General features: G+C 73.6%; 3 protein-coding genes across 3 annotated transcripts; 1 reads left to right on the plus strand and 2 right to left on the minus strand.

Annotated features, from left to right (window-relative positions):
• Positions 1–4,512: 4,512 nt before the first annotated feature.
• On the plus strand, positions 4,513–5,613 carry GADD45GIP1 (GADD45G interacting protein 1). Its single transcript, XM_065043820.1, is given in 3 exon segments — positions 4,513–4,842; positions 5,133–5,151; positions 5,153–5,613. Coding segments are annotated over 3 exon segments (645 nt in total). The 5' UTR covers positions 4,513–4,558; the 3' UTR covers positions 5,495–5,613.
• Positions 5,237–10,993, minus strand: RAD23A (RAD23 homolog A, nucleotide excision repair protein). Its single transcript, XM_065043819.1, is given in 13 exon segments — positions 5,237–5,936; positions 6,360–6,415; positions 6,418–6,514; positions 7,053–7,115; positions 7,118–7,185; positions 7,752–7,827; positions 8,280–8,333; positions 8,335–8,364; positions 8,366–8,409; positions 8,716–8,771; positions 9,347–9,513; positions 10,184–10,345; positions 10,798–10,993. Coding segments are annotated over 13 exon segments (1,059 nt in total). The 5' UTR covers positions 10,870–10,993; the 3' UTR covers positions 5,237–5,822.
• Positions 10,994–11,170: 177 nt separating this feature from the next.
• Positions 11,171–14,649, minus strand: CALR (calreticulin). Its single transcript, XM_065043813.1, is given in 11 exon segments — positions 11,171–11,472; positions 11,518–11,610; positions 11,711–11,767; positions 11,770–11,826; positions 11,828–11,857; positions 11,952–12,065; positions 12,589–12,798; positions 12,886–12,980; positions 13,381–13,584; positions 13,800–13,901; positions 14,485–14,649. Coding segments are annotated over 11 exon segments (1,239 nt in total). The 5' UTR covers positions 14,582–14,649; the 3' UTR covers positions 11,171–11,292.
• Between the last annotated feature and the right edge of the window lie 625 nt (positions 14,650–15,274).

Here is a 15,274-nt window from a genome sequence, read left to right on the forward strand (position 1 = left end):
CTCCCGGCCCCCAACCCGCTGGCTGCAGGGGACCCAGGCGTCCGAGTGCACCCAGGTGTCTGGGCCCAGCAGCACCCGCTGCGGCACCGGGAGGGCTCCCGGACACCTGGGTCCCCTCCCGAACGCCTGGGTCCCCTCCACACCTCGGGGAGGGCACCGGGCCAGGTCAGGCTGGTGGGTGGGGGGTCGGTGGCCCAAACGGCTGGGTCCCCTCCGCACCTCGGGGAGGGCACCAGGCCAGGTCAGGCTGGTGGGTGGGGGGGTCAGCAGCCCGAACGCCTGGGTCCCCTCGTGGCCCCGGCGAAGACAAAGAGCCGCCAGGTCAGGCCTGCGCCGCCTGGATGCCGGGGTCCGCCCGAACGCCTGGGTCCCCTCCCGAACGCCTGGGTCCCCTCCCCGCCCCTTCACAGGGGAGTCGTGGAAGGATCTAGAGCCTCCACAGCCGGTGCCTGCCCGGACGCCGGGGTCCCCTCCCGGACACCGGGGTCCCCCCCGGACGCCGGGGTCCGCGCCAGGGCGGGGTCCAGCCGCGCTGCCATTGGCTGCGCCGGCCCCGCATTGAGCCGCAGTGGCGGCGAAGCCACGTCGCCGCGTCCGCAGCTGCGAGCGCCCGGCAAAGCGCCAGCGCGCGGGGGGGCGGCGCGCGCCAGGGAAAGGCCCAGAAAACACAGAAAAGAGGGAAAAAAGGGAGAGAAAAAAACCCACAGCCAGCCCCCCCCGCCCCGCCCCCGCCCCCCGCCCGCTCCCCCCGGCCCGCGGCGTCGCCAGAGAAAACAGCCCAAAGAGCCGGAATTGCCGCCAAAAATCCCCCCGGCGGCCCCAGCGCCGCTGCCAAGACCCTCCCGGGCGGGGGGGGCGGGGGGGGGGGGGGGGCGGCGGGTGGGGGAGGGGGCGGCGGGGACCCCCACGAGGGACCCCAGCAGCAGGCCAGGACCCAGGCGTTCCGGGGGGGGACCCAGGCGTCCGGGGGGAGGACCCAGGCGTCCGGGTGGCCTCGGAGAGAACGTGCCGGATGGTCCTGGCAGGGGACCCAGGAGTTCGGGAGGGACCCAGGTGTCCTGGGCGGGGGGGCGGGGGGGGATGGACCCAGGTGTCCGGGTGTACGGAGGAACCTCCCGCCCGCTCTCGCGGCCACGTGGAGGACCCAGGCGTCCGGGCCGCCCCCCCCATGGCCTCGAGCCAGCCGGGCCGGGGTCCCCGCGCTGCAGCCGCCGCCAAGAAAGCTTTTTGTGGCACATCAATAATTCAGGGCCCCCCCGGCCCAGCCCGGGCTGCTCCATTATTGATGGATCTGGGGGGGCGGGGGGGGCGCAGCTCGAGCACACGCACCCCCGGCCTCGTTCGCACGTTTTACACGGTTTGCACGTGGGGGGGTCGGCGCCGCCCCCGCCCCGATTGCATCAGCCGCCGAAGCCCCACGCGTGTCGCACGGGGCCCTCGCACGCGCAACACGCGTGTCACACACCTGGCCGGGGGGGCTGGGGGGCACGCGTGCCGCGCACACGCCAGGAGCGGCTGCCACGTGTGCACGGCGCTGGCACACGCGCGTGCGGCCCCACTGACCCCCCGCGTCCCCCCCGTGTTCCCGCACACACGCGTGACGTTCTGCACCGTGACGCAAGCGTCACACGCGAGGGACACGCGAGGGACACGCCGAGGGACACGCGAGGGACACGCGAGGGACACGCGAGGGACACGCGAGGGACACGCGAGGGACACGCAGGACCAGCCCCATGAGCAGCTGGGACTCCAGCGGCCATAGGGGACAGCGGCCATAGGGGACAGCGGCCATAGGGGACAGCACGGCTGCGCAGTGGGCCACCGAGGGCCGGCCCGAGCCTGCAGGGGGCAGGAGCTGCTGCTGCACGTGCTGCTATAGAAACTGCTATAGACCTATAGATCCTGCTATAGGAACCGCTATAGATCTATAGATCCTGCTATGGAACCACTATAGCAACGGCTGAACGAACCGCTATAGGTCCCGCTATAGGTCCTGCGGCTGCTGCACCAGCCGGAGGGGGAACCGGCCGGACCCGGGGGAGCGGCCCGCGGGCGCGTTGCCCCACCGCGCCGCCGCACACGCGTGTGCACGCGAGGCAGCGGGCCGAGCACACGTGTGCAGGACACGGGGGCACACGCGCGTGTCCGTGGCGGGTCCTGGCGCGCGCACACGCGTGTCCGTGGCTGGTCCTGGCGCGCGCACACGCGTGTGCGGGGCGGGGGCTCCAGAGGCGCCTTTGGCCGCTCGCCCGGACGCCGCCGGCCGCCAAAACCGCCCCAAAAAGCGGGAGAAAAGGGCACCGGGGGGCGGGGAGCGGCGGGGCCGGCGGGGGGGGGGCACCCGGGGGGGGGGGGCGGGAACCCCCGGGGGCCAAACGGGACCCCAAAGAACAAGCGGGGACCCCAAAGAACAAGCGGGACCCGCAGCCCCCTTGCCCGCTCCCCCCGCACCGGCCAGAACCGGAGCCCCCGCCCGCCCCACCCCCGGCCCCGCAGCCGGAACGGGTCGCGCTCCCCCCGCCCCGCACCCCCATTCCGGGCTCGCCCCCCCGGCCCCGGCGCCCCCGTACCTGGGTCAGCAGTACGGGGAGTACATGGCGGCGGGTCAGCGGCGCCGGACATGGCGGGGCGGCGCCGGGGGTCCCGGGTCGGGCTGCGGGGTCCCGGGTCGGGCGTTCGGGGGTTCCGGGGTCCCGCTCCGGGGGGGCCGGGGCTGCCGGGCGTCCCGCTGCGGGGCCGGGGGGTGTCCGAGGGGTCCCGGGGGTCCCGGTTTGGGGGTCCCGGTTCCGGGGGTGCCGGTTCGGGCGCGCGCGGGGAAAGTTTGCGCGAAGTTGGCGCGCGACGCACTTTTGCCGCGGGAAGGGCCGCGCCGGCCCCGCCCCCCCGGACAGACCCCGCCCCCCGAACCGCCCCTCTGCCGCGCGCCACGCCCACACCCGGCCACGCCCATTCGCGGTCGCCAGGCTACGCCCACTCTCGGCGAGGCCACGCCCTCCTGTGCACCGGTCACGCCCCCCGCGCCTGCGGACACGCCCACGTCGGGACGGACACGGGGACACGGGACGGACACGGGGAGACATTGGGGGACATGGGGGGGCACTGGGGACGTGGGGGGACACAGGGAGACATTGGGGACACGGGGGAACGTGGGGAACATGGGGCGACACGGGGGACACGGGCCCCCCCGCCCCACCTGCGCCCCCGGCGGGGGTCCCGGGGGCCGCTGTGGGTCCCCACGGGTGACAGTGACAGCGCAGCCTCATCTGTCACTCTGGCTGCGGCCGCGTCCCTGCGCCATCTGTCACCGCGCGGTGCCAGCGCTGGCACGGCCACTGTCACCGTCACCGCCACCGTCACCCCTTCGCTGCCGGCACCGCGGGGGGGTCCCCAGCGCCCCCGCGGCCAGAGGGGACCCAGGCGTCCGAGTCCCCGTCAGTCCCCGCGTGTCCCCTTCCCCACCGGCTGCTCAGGGGCCACGGGTGACAGATGTGACACCGGTGGCAGATGCGACACCGGTGGCAGATGCGACACGGTGCAGATGCGACAACAGTGACAGTTGTGTCCCTGTGCCAGATGTGCCGCTGCCGCAGCTGGAGCCGAGCGGGGCCGTGGACGTGTGATGGCGGGGGGGAACCGGAGGGACACGGGGGACACGCGGGGGGACACGCGGGGACACGCGGGGACCCCCCCCGGTGACCCCGTCCGGGGGTCTCGCTCGCGGGGCAGCACGAAAGCGAAGGAGCCGCAGAGGCCCCAAAACGGGGCGAAACTGCCCGAAAACGGGCGGCGTTCCAGCCCCGCCTCTCGGGCTGGGGGGGAGGGGACTCGGACGCTTGGGTCCCGGCTGGCGGGGGGGAGGGGGCGGCTCGGGGAGCGTTTTGGGGCGATTTCGGGGGTTTTTGGCTCACGGAGGGTTTTGGCGGCTGCCGAGGCCTGGAAGCCATTAGGCCCCCCCCCGTGGGGCCCGCGCGGGGAGCGATCCCGGGACCCCGCCCCCCCCCGGCAGGGACCCAGGCGTCCGGGGGGGCCCAGGGGGCGGGGCCGGGGGGTTAACGGCGCCGAGCCGGGTTTGGCTGCGCCTGAACGGGGGGGGAGGGGCGGGGGGAGGGGAACCCGCGCGTGCCGAACCCCCGCGGGGGGAGGGGCGGCGGCTTCGCAGCCCCCGGAGCGACCCAACCCCCACCCCCGCGTCCCCCGGACACCGACGGGGCTCCCGGGACCCCCGTGCGAGACCCGGTATCGGAGCCCCCGGTATGAGAGCCCCGCGATTCGAGACCCCGTTATCCGAACCCCGTTATCCGACCCCCCGTTATCAGATCCCCCCGTCATCAGAACCCCGTTATCAGATCCCCCGTTATCAGACCCCCGGTTATCCGAACCCCGTTATCAGGCCCCCCCGTCATCAGAGCCCCCGTTATCAGACGCCCCGTTATCAGACCCCCCCGTTTCGAGCAGCCCCCGCTATGGCAGCCCCGCCCCCGCCCGTCACCTCCCGTCCCAGCTTCCGCCCTCGCCTTCCGCCGCTTCCGCCCTCACTCCGCGTCGCTTCCGGCGCACGATGGCGGCGCCCGTGCGGAGGGCACTGGCGGCGGCGCTGACCGCGACGCGGGGCTACCGGGCGGCCCCGCTGCCGCTGCGGCCGCGCCCGGCGCCCGCGGACCCGGCGCGGCGGTTCGGGCGGCTCGGGGAGGCCGCGGGGGTCCCGGCCGCGTCGCTCTGGCCCGGCCCCGAGCGGCTGCGCGAGGCGGAGGCGGAGGAGCGCGAGTGGGACCCGCCGCTGCGGGAGCGGCAGGAGGCGCTGGAGCGGCGGGAGCGCGAGGAGGCGCGGGAGCGCGAGGAGAGGTGGGGGGGCAGGGGGTGTCACCGGGAGCACCGGCACCGGGCGCGTCCCCAGCCCGGCCGTCCCTCTGTGCCCCCGGTGTCCCCGTGGGCCCCGCGGTGTCCCGTGGCCCCAGCCCGGCCTTCCCCCCCGGCCCCGCCGTCCCCGTGTCCCCGTCTCGGGGCTCCCTCCGTCCCCGCAGTGTCCTCGTGTCCCCATGTTCCTATTCCGGGGGTCCCTCTGTCCCCCCCGTGACCCCTGACCCCCGGTAACCCCCCCCGGTGTCCCCCCGTGACCCCCGTGTTCCCCGCAGGGCGCAGCGCGTGGCCCGCGGCCCTGGCCGCGATGCCGGCGCGGGTGCGCGCGTGGCGGGAGGAGCGCGCGGCGGCGCGGGAGCGCGCGCGGGCCGAGGCGGAGCGGCGGCGGCGGCTGCTGGAGGGGGCGGGGCTGGCGCTGGCCCCGCCCCGCCCGGGAGCGCCCCCGCGCGGCCCCGCGCAGGCGCAGGCGCTGCTGGCGGAGCTGGAGCGGCGGGAGCGGCGGGAGGAGAAGCGGCGGCGGCGGCGCGAGCGGGACGAGGCGCGCGGAGCGCGTTGGCCGCCCGCTGAGGCCGCTGCTGCCGAGCGGCCCCCCCCGGGACCCCCTGAACCTGCCCCCGGGACCGGCGGGGGCTCCTGAACCTCCCAACCTGGGGAGGGTTCCTGAGCCCCCTGGGGACCCCCCGGCCCCTCCCCCCGGGGGTCCCACCCCCCCCCCCGCATCCCGAGACTAAAATGGGTTTAAAATTCTGCGTTTAATCTGCCCCCCCCTCGTGGTTCTTCCCGCGGCGCCGCCCCTCCCCCCGGGGCCCGCGGGCCGGGGGGGGCGGGGGGGGATGGATGAAGCGGGTTTTTGCCGAGCCCCCCCCTACCCCCCCCGCAGAGGGGGGGTCCGGGGGCTCCACCAATCGGCTGCTGCTCCCGCGGGGCGTGGCCGGGGGGGGCCGCCCCTCCCCCCGCCGGGTCCCTCAGTCGTCGTCGAAGTTCTGGCTGAGCAGGAAATTGGCCGCCAGGTTCTCGTTCTTCTCGCAGGCGAAATAGGCCTGGATGACCAGGCTCTCGGGGAAGCCCAGCGCCTTGAGCTGCGGGAGCGTTCACTCTGGGCCCTACTGACGTCCCCACGCACCCCGGGCCCACACTGCCCCCCCAGCGCCTTGAGCTGCGGGAGCGTTCACTCTGGGCCCTACTGATGTCCCCATGCACTGCTGGGTTTCTCATTGCCTCCCAGCGCCTTGCGCTGGGGAGAGAAGAGCGTTCACTCTGAGCCCTACTGACGACTGCAAAACGCCTCCACAGATCAGCCCAGTATTAACTCTGGCCCCCCACTGATGGCCATGACACACCCACACTAATCAGCCCCACTGTTAACTCTGTCCCTACTGACGGCTGAAACACCGGCGCAGCTCAGCCCCACTGTTTACTCCGGTCCCTACTGATGGCTGTGAACCACCTGCACAGCTCAGCCGTGCTGTTAACCCTGGTCCCTACTGACGCCGCGTCCTTACCCTCTCTATGGCTTCTTTTTCCTGCGGCGTCACCTGGATGTAGTTCATCTGGGGGACTCGTCCCCGATGGCGCCCACCTCCCCCTCCAGCTCGCCCAGCTCGCCCAGCGGCTCGTTCAGCATCTGGATGAACTGCTCCTGGTGCTGGCTGATTTGCTGGAGGGGCAGGGGGGGTTGGGGGTTCATGGGGGTTCCCGGGGAGCTCAGGGGGCTCCTGGGGGATCAGGGCGGTTCAGGGGGGTTCACAGGGGTCCTGGGTTCTCCTGGCCCAGCTGCTGCAGCAGCGTGGGGGGGGGTTGGGGGGTTGGGGGGTCCCACCTGCAGCAGCTGCGGGTTCTCCTGGCCCAGCTGCTGCAGCAGCGCGGGGGGGTTGGGGGGGGTTGGGGGTCCCACCTGCAGCAGCTGCGGGTTCTCCTGGCCCAGCTGCTGCAGCAGCGCAGGGGGGGTTGGGGGGTTGGGGGTCCCACCTGCAGCAGCTGCGGGTTCTCCTGGCCCAGCTGCTGCAGCAGCGCGGGGGGGGTTGGGGGGGTTGGGGGTCCCACCTGCAGCAGCTGCGGGTTCTCCTGGCCCAGCTGCTGCAGCAGCGCGGGGGGGGGTTGGGGGGGTTGGGGGTCCCACCTGCAGCAGCTGCGGGTTCTCCTGGCCCAGCTGCTGCAGCAGCGCGGGGGGGGGTTGGGGGGGTTGGGGGTCCCACCTGCAGCAGCTGCGGGTTCTCCTGGCCCAGCTGCTGCAGCAGCGCGGGCAGCAGCGCCGGGTTTTCTGCTGGATCACCTGCCGCATGTTCTGGAACTGCGGCTGCTCGCGCAGGAACTCCAGCGGGTTCTCCCCTGCAGGGGGCGTGTGGGCGGGGCCGGCTCAGCCACGCCCACCACCAGCAGCCACACCCCTCAGCCCTGTGCCATACCCACTAAGGGGTGGGGCATTCCAGGCCACGCCCCCACTCTGTAAACCCACCAATGACCCAGGCCCAGCTCCATCAGGGTGGGGCTTAGCCCTAGACCACTCCCACAAGGGGAGGGACCTCAAGGCCACACCCAAACAAAATCTCAAACCCCGCCCCCTGGGGGAGGGATCACAAGCCCCACCCAAAGAGGCAGAGCCCCCAGCCCAGCCAGAGACACACCCATGGGGGTGTGGTCACTCACAGCCCCACCCAGTAGGTGTGTCCAATGTAAACCCTGCCCAGTGGGTGTATTCTGCCCAGACCCTGCCCTGGGGGGTGTGTCCACCTAAACCCCGCCCCGGGGGTGTGTCCCACCCGGGCCCCACCCCAGGGGTGTGTCCCTCCAGGGCCCCGCCCCAGGGGTGTTTCCCACCCGGGCCCCACCCCGGGGGTGTGTCCCACCCGGGCCCCGCCCTGGGGGTGTGTCCCACCCGGGCCCCGCCCACTGACCTTCAGGCACCGGCTGCTCTGGGGGGCGACTCTCCTGCACGGGGGGGCGCTCGGGCTCGGGGCTGCCGGGGATGCCCTGGGGGGTCAGCGGGATTGGGGGGGTCAGCGGGATTGGGGGGGTCGCTGCCCCCCCTCACCCTCAGCAGACTCTCCACAGCCTGGTGCGGGGGTCAGTGCAGGCGCAGGAGGATTGGGGGGGGTCGTTGGGTTCATGGGGGGTCAGTGGGGGTTTGGGGGGATCAGTGGGGTACTCCACGGTGCAGGGGGGGGGGGGTTGGAGGGTCAGGGGGATCAGGGGTCGCCCCCTCACCGTCAGCAGGTACTCCACGGCGCGGTGGGGGGGTCAGGGGGGTCAGGGGTCAGGGCTCGGGGGTCGCCCCCTCACCGTCAGCAGGTACTCCACGGCGCGGTGGGGGGGGTCAGGGGGGTCAGGGGTCGGGGGTCGCCGCTCACCGTCAGCAGGTACTCCACGGCGCGGTGGGGGGGTCGGGGGGGTCAGGGGTCAGGGGGTCGGGGGTCGCCGCTCACCGTCAGCAGGTACTCCACGGCGCGGTGGGGGTTGTTGAAACTCGCCCTCAGCGCGGGCCACCACGCGCTCGCGCTCGTAGCCCAATGGACGTGATCTCGCTCAGCATGGTCTCGTACTCGGAGCCCGTCACTGCGGGGGGGGCAGCGCTGGGACCCCCCGCCCCCCTCCCTGCGCCCCCAACGCGACGAGGACCCCAAATTCCCTCCGCCGGGCACCCCCCAAACCTCCCCCCAAGAGCCCCCGGGGCTCCCCCCAACCCCCTCACACAAGGACCCCCCGTGCCCCCCCGTGTGCCCCCCTGTCCCCATTGTCCCCCCATCCATCCCCCCCGTGTCCCCCCACGCCCCCCCGTGTCCCCCCATGCCCCCCGTCCCCCCCGTGTCCCCCCACCCCCCCGGTGTCCCCCCATGCCCCCCCGTGTCCCCCGGCACCCACCGAGGGTGGACGCGGCGTCCGCCGAGCGCCCGGCGCTGCCCGGGGGGGGCACGGAGCTGCCGGGACAAAGGGGACGTGGCGGGCGGGGCCGAGCGGGGGCTGCCGCCAACCCCCGCGCACCCCCAGCCCCCATGTACCCCCCAACCCTGCCCCCCAACCCCCCATGTACACCCCAACCCCCCACGTACCCCTCATGTATCCCCCAACCCCCCCTGTACACCCCAACCCTGCCCCCCAACCCCCCGTGTATCCCCCAAACGTGCCCCCCAACCCCCCATGTACACCCCAACCCCCCCATGTACCTCCCAACCCTGCCACCCAACCCCCCGCGTACCCCCCACGCACCCCCAACCCCCCCCATGTACACCCCAAACCTCCCGTGTCCCCCAACCCTGCCCCCCCGACCCCCCCGAACTCGCTGTGCCCCCCAAACTGCACTTTGTTCCCCTCAAATCCCACATCCCCCCACCCCCCTGTGCCCCCCGACCCCCCTGTGCCCCCCGACCCCCTGTGCCCCCCTGTGCCCCCCGACCCCCCTGTGCCCCCCAGCCCCCCTGTGCCCCCCGACCCCCCGGTGCCCCCGACCCCCGGTGCCCCCCGACCCCCGGTGCCCCCCAGCCCCGTTTCCTCACCGGGCGGGGGCTCCGCGGGGGCTGCGGGGGCGTCGGGGGCCGGGGGCTCCTCGCTGGGGGCGGCCGGCGGGGGGGGGACGGTGTCGGCGGCCGGGGGGGGCCCCGGGGCCGGGGGGGGCTCGGCGGGGGCGGCGGCCTCAGGGGCGGCGCCCGGGGGGGCCTTGGCCTGCGGGGAGGGTCAGGGGTCGGGGTCGGGGGGGCCCACGGGCTTTGGGGGGTCTGGGGGCTTTGAGGGGATCCAGGGAGGGTTGGGGGATCCAGGGAGGTTTTGGGGGGATCCGGGGGGATCTGGGGGTTCCAGGGGGGTCTGCGGGGTTGGAGGGAGGTCTGGGGGTTCCAGGGGGGTTTTGGGGGCTCTGGGGGTTTTGGGGGCTCTGGGGGGTCTGGGGGGGTACCAGGGGGCTTGGGGGGCTCTGGGGGTCTCCAAGGGGTCTGGGGGACTCTGGGGGGGTCCAGGGGGTCTCCAGGGGGTCTGTGGGGGGTCCAGGTGGTTTCGGGGGGGTCAGGGGGGTTCCAGGTGGTCTCGGGGGGCTCGGGGGGGGTCCAGGGGGTCTCCAGGTGGTTTTGGGGGCCCTGGGGGGGGTCCAGGTGGTTTTGGGGGGGTCTGGGGGGGGTCCAGGTGGTTTTGGGGGCTCTGGGGGGTCCAGGGGGCTCTGGGGGGTCCAGGTGGTTTTGGGGGCTCTGGGGGGTCCAGGTGGTTTTGGGGGGGTCTGGGGGGTCCAGGTGGTTTTGGGGGCTCTGGGGGGTCCAGGTGGTCTTGGGGGGGTCTGGGGGGTCCAGGGGGGCTCTGGGGGGGTCCAGAGGGTCTCGGGGGGCTCTGGGGGGTCCAGCCGCACCTTGGTGACCATGACGACCACGAAGTTCCTCTCGTCGATGCGGTACTCGCGGATCGGGACGTCGTCGCTCAGGATCTTCCCGGCGTAGATCAGCTTCTGCCCGGCCACCGGGAACGCGTCGCGGCCCCGCGCCGCCTCGATCTTCTCCTTGAGCGCCCGAACCTGGGGACCCCAAAACAGAGTCACCCCAAAATCACCCAGAGTCACCCCAAAACCAGACAGAAAATCCACTCAACCTTCCCCTTGAGCGCCCCACCCGGGGGACCCCGAAAAAGCCAGAATCACCCCAAACCGCAGAGCGGCCCAAGACCACAGAGTCACCCCAAACCAGAGTCACCCCAAAACCCGGGCTCCCCGGAATTACCCGGAAACGCCCCAAAACCGCCACGGACCCCCGAGGGGCCGCCGAGTGCGGGGGGGACGGACACGGACACGGACACGGGGGGGGACGCGGCCCCGGCCCCGAGGAACATCCGCGGGGAGCGCAGCTGCCGCCCCCCGAGCCCCCGGTTCCGTGGCCGGTTCCACCGCCCGGCGCTTCCCCGGGCTCCAGCACCAGGTCCCTCCGCGGTGCCCCCCGGTTCCCCGGCGCCCGGCGCCCGCCCCGCCCGCACCGTCTCGTGCGGCTCCATGCGGATCTTGAACGTCTGCTGCTGCAGCGTCTTCAGCGTGACGGTCACGGCCATGGCGGCGGCTGCGGCGGCGCCACAACATGCAACTCACGCCGCCGCCATCTTAGGCGCCCCGCCGCTTCCGCCACGTGACCCGCCGCCGGAAGCGCGTCACCCGGGCCCCGCCCCATCGCACCCCTCCCCTCCCCCCGCGGATCACGTGACGCGGCGCGCGGCTGCACAAAATGGCGGCGGCGGGAAGATGGAGGCAGCGGAGCCGGGACCACCGTTAATTTAATAGAAACCGAATGGCGACGCCCGTAGAGCCGCGAGGCCCCGCCCCCCGCCGTGCCAGCGCCCCGCCCCCCGCCGGTGCCACCCCCCCCGCCCCCCCGGCCGGCGCCCGTTCCTGAGTCCTCGCCGCGCGGGCCGGCGGGGCCATAGAGTCCGGGTCTCACAGAGACAGAGCGGCCCCGCGGGCAGCAGCGCCCCCCGCGGTCACAGCTCGTCCCGCGGCGCCGCCTCCTCGGGCTCCGGCTCCTCCTCCTCCTCCTCCTCCTCCTCGTCCCCCTCCCCCTCCTCGTCCTCGTCCTTGTCCGCGCGCCGCTGCTCCTCCTCCTCCTCCTGCCGCCGCCGCTGCTCCTCGTCCTGCTGCTCCTTCATCCTGCGCTCCGCCTCCTGGGGACACGGGGCATTCCCCACGGGGGGGGCCCGTCCCCTCACCTTGGTGGCCCCCCAGGTCTCATTCCCGATCTCCTCCGCAAACTTCTCGTCATCCGTGATGAGGAAATTGTCGAAGATGGTGCCGGATTTGACCTGTGGGGGGAGGGGGGTCAGGGAGGCCCGGGGGGGGGTCGGGGGTCCCACAGCCCCGGGGGGTCCCGGGGGGGTCCTGGGGGGGTCCCGGGCGCCGCACCTGCCAGAGGTCGAGGCCGATGGCGCCGAAGCTGTCGTAGGCGTAGAGCTGGGGGGTCCGGGGCTGTACTCGGGGTTGTCGATCTCGGGGTGCACCCACTTGCCCTTGTAACTGGGGGTTGTCGATCTGCCGGGGCCGCCACTCGCCCTGGGGGGGCCGGGGGGGTCAGGGGGTCCCGGGGGGGGTCCCGGGGGGGTCCTGGGGGGGGGGTCCCGGCCCCCGCCCCGGCGCCCCCGCCCACCTTGTACTCGGGGTTCTGGATCACCGGGGGCTCCCACTCCCCGTCCATCTCCTCGTCCCAGTCCTCGGGCTTCTTGGCCTCGGGGTCCGGGGATGTGCTCGGCTTGTCCCAGTCCTGGGGAGCGGGGGTCAGCGCTGCCGCAGCCCCCACAGCCCCCACAGCCCCCCCCACAGCCCCCCAACATCCCCACATGGCCTCCTGCAGCCCCCAGAGTCCCCCAAAACCTCCCCGTACCCCCCCAATTTGAGCTTGATCTCAGGCTGCTCACCCCAGAGCCCCCAAACCCCCCAGAGCCCCCCCCAACCCCCCCCCCACAGCCCCCCTGAGCCCCCCAAACCCCCTAAAACCCCCCAGAGTGGCCCCCACCTCGGGCTTGGTGTCCTCAGGGTCATGGATATTGGGCCACTGGGCCTAAAGCCCCCACACCCCCATATCCCCCAAGACCCCCCCACGACCCCCCAAGACCCCCCACGACCCCCAACAGCCCCCAACAGCCCCCAACAGCCCCCACCTCGGGCTTGGTGTCCTCGGGGTCATTGATATTGGGCCACTTGTCCTAAAGCCCCCCACACCCCCATATCCCCCAAGAGCCCCCAGAACCCCCCCCAGACCCCCCAACAGCCCCCGTGGCCCCCACCTCGGGCTTGGTGTCCTCGGGGTCGTCGATCTTGGGCCGCTCGTCCCAGTCCTCGGGTTTCTGGGCCTGGGGGTCCTTGATCTTGCGGGGGGGCAGCAGGTCCCAGTCGTCCTCCAGCGCCCCCGACTCCACGCGCGCGTTGTCGATCTTCACCTCGTACGTGTTGTCGGGGCGCAGCACCAGCGTGTACAGGTGCGTGAACTCGTCGTCCTGCGGCACGGGGGGGGTCAGGGCCGCGGGGACCCCGGGACCCCGCAGCGCCCCCCTGAGCCCCCCCAGCCCCCCCCAGCCCCCAACCTTGCAGCGAATGTCCTTGTTGATCAGCACGTTCTTGCCCTTGTAGTTGAGGATGACGTGAACCTTCTTGGTGCCGGGGCCGCAGATGTCGGGGCCTGGGGGGGAACGGGGGTCAGGGGGGGCCCCCACGGCCCCGGGGGGTACGGGGAGGTTTGGGGGGGCAGGGGGTCTGGGGACTCTGAGGGTGCAGGAAAACATGGGGATGACTGGGGGAGCTCTGGGGGGGTTTTGGGGGTGCAGGAAAACATGGGGACGATTGGGGGAGCTCTGGGGGGGTACAGGGAGGTTTTGGGGTGTAAGAAAACATGGGGATGATTGGGGGGGCTGTGGGGAGCTCGGGGGGGGGGTGGGGAGGTTTGGGGGCGTGAGAGGCTCTGGGGGGGGTCTGGGGACACTGGTGGTTGCAGGAGGCCATGGGGAATATTGGGGGGGCTCTGGGGAGGTTTAGGGGGGTCTGGGGCTCGGGGGGTCGCAGGAGGACGGGCCGGGGCTCACCGAACATGATGTTGTACTCCGAGTCTCCGTGCATGTCGTCCTGCGCCAGCCCGGCCGGGAACAGCTTCACGTACCCGCCGCCGCAGTCGATGTTCTGCTCGTGCTTCACCGTGAACTGCAGCACCAGCGCGCGGTCGCGGTTGCTGAACGGCTCGAAGCGCGCCGAGATGGCGTAGAAACGCGCGTCCTGGCTGGTCTGCAGCCCTGCGGGACGGGACGGCACCGCACGGCACGGCATGGCGCGGCACCGCACGGCACGGCACGGCGCGGCACCGCACGGAGCGCTGGGAGGGGTCCCATCACCCACCCCGGGGGTCCCATCGCCCGCCCCCCACCCCCGGGGCTCCCATCGTCACCCCGGGGGTCCCATCGCCTCCCCGCCCCCACGGCTCCCATCCCCGCCCCCGGGGTCCCCGCACCTTTGTCCTTCTCGGCGTCCCCGTAGAACTTCCCGGCCGTGAGCACGAACCGCCCGTAGTCGGGTTTGTGCTTCGATTCCACCCAGCGGCTGGTCCAGGCGTCTGGGGGGGGCAGCGCTCAGGACCCCCAGACCCCCCCATGCACAGCGCTGCCCCCCCCCAATCCCCCCCAGACCCTCCCCATGCACAGCGCTGCCCCCCCCAGCACCCCAAGGGGGACTCAGCTCCCGGGATCTCTCTTGGGGGGTCCCCAGGACACACAAGCCCCCAGCTCCCGTCGTGCCCCCCCATGGGGTGTCCCCCCAGCCCCCCAATGTCACCCCCATCAGGAGCCCCCGATGGCCCCACTCGCTGCCCCCCAAGCTCGGGGGGGGCCTCCCAGCCCCCCGTGTCCTCCCAAGGCCGCAGGATGGGCCACAAACTGCTCCCCAGGACCCCCCGGCTCCTGAGCCCCCCACCTCCCCCCGCCCCCCCCGCTTCTTCCTGAGCCCCCATCTCTCTCCAGCCCCCCCCCCAGATCGCCCAGCCCCCCCAGATCGCCCAGCCCCCCCCCATCTCTCTCCAACCCCCCCAGATCTCCCAACCCCCCCATCTCCCGCAGTTCGGCTCAAGGCGGGACCAGACCCCCCCCAGGTCCCTTCACCTCAGGGGACCCCGCAGGCCCCGCCCCCGGGACCCCCCTCACCGCCGTCCGTGAACTCCTCCCGGAAGAACTGGGTGGGCCCGGCGGCCGCCAGCGCCAGGAGGGCGCCGAGCAGGGCGGGGAGGCTGCGGCGGCTCATGGCGGCGACGCGATCGCTGCGGCCCGGCGGCGCCCGGCACTGCGGAGGGGGCGGCGGCGCCGCCCGCTTTTATCACCTCGCCGCCCCCTGACCCGCCCCCGGCGCCAGCCCATTGGCCCGCGCCCGCGCGGGGCGCGCTCCCATTGGCCGGCCGCCCGCTGGCCGGCGGCGGCGGCGCCCCCGAACGTTGGCGTCCCAGATGGCCGTTTCCCATTGGCTGAGCGCCGCGGCCAATGAGGAGCGACCACGCGTTCGGCGGGAGACGCCCCCCCCCCCCCCTCGCGCCGCGGGGAACGTCACCGAGGTCACGTGGGGCCCTTAAAGGGCCAGGACGGCGCGGGCACGTGGGGCCGCCGGGAACGGCCCCGGGACCCCGGGACACGGCGCCTCCCGCCCGTCTCGCGGGTTTACGACCTAATCGGGCGCTGTGACGCCATGATGATGTCACACGGTGCAATGATGTCACAGCTGCGCTGATGAGGCCCCGGGGGGGCTGTTGTCACGGCAACGGCGTCACCGTGGCGCCACGCGGGGTCGGCGGCCGCCGTTGCCACGGTGACGGGTCCGGGGAACACACGGTCTGTGGCGGGGGGTGGGGGAGCCGGGCGCCTCATGACGTCACTTCCCCCGCACCCACCGCGCTGCCCGTCCCGCGGCCACACTCAACATGGCGGCCCCGCCACGCCCAAGGTG

This window comes from Columba livia, chromosome 30, assembly GCF_036013475.1.
Source record: "Columba livia isolate bColLiv1 breed racing homer chromosome 30, bColLiv1.pat.W.v2, whole genome shotgun sequence".
Lineage (NCBI taxonomy): Eukaryota > Metazoa > Chordata > Aves > Columbiformes > Columbidae > Columba > Columba livia.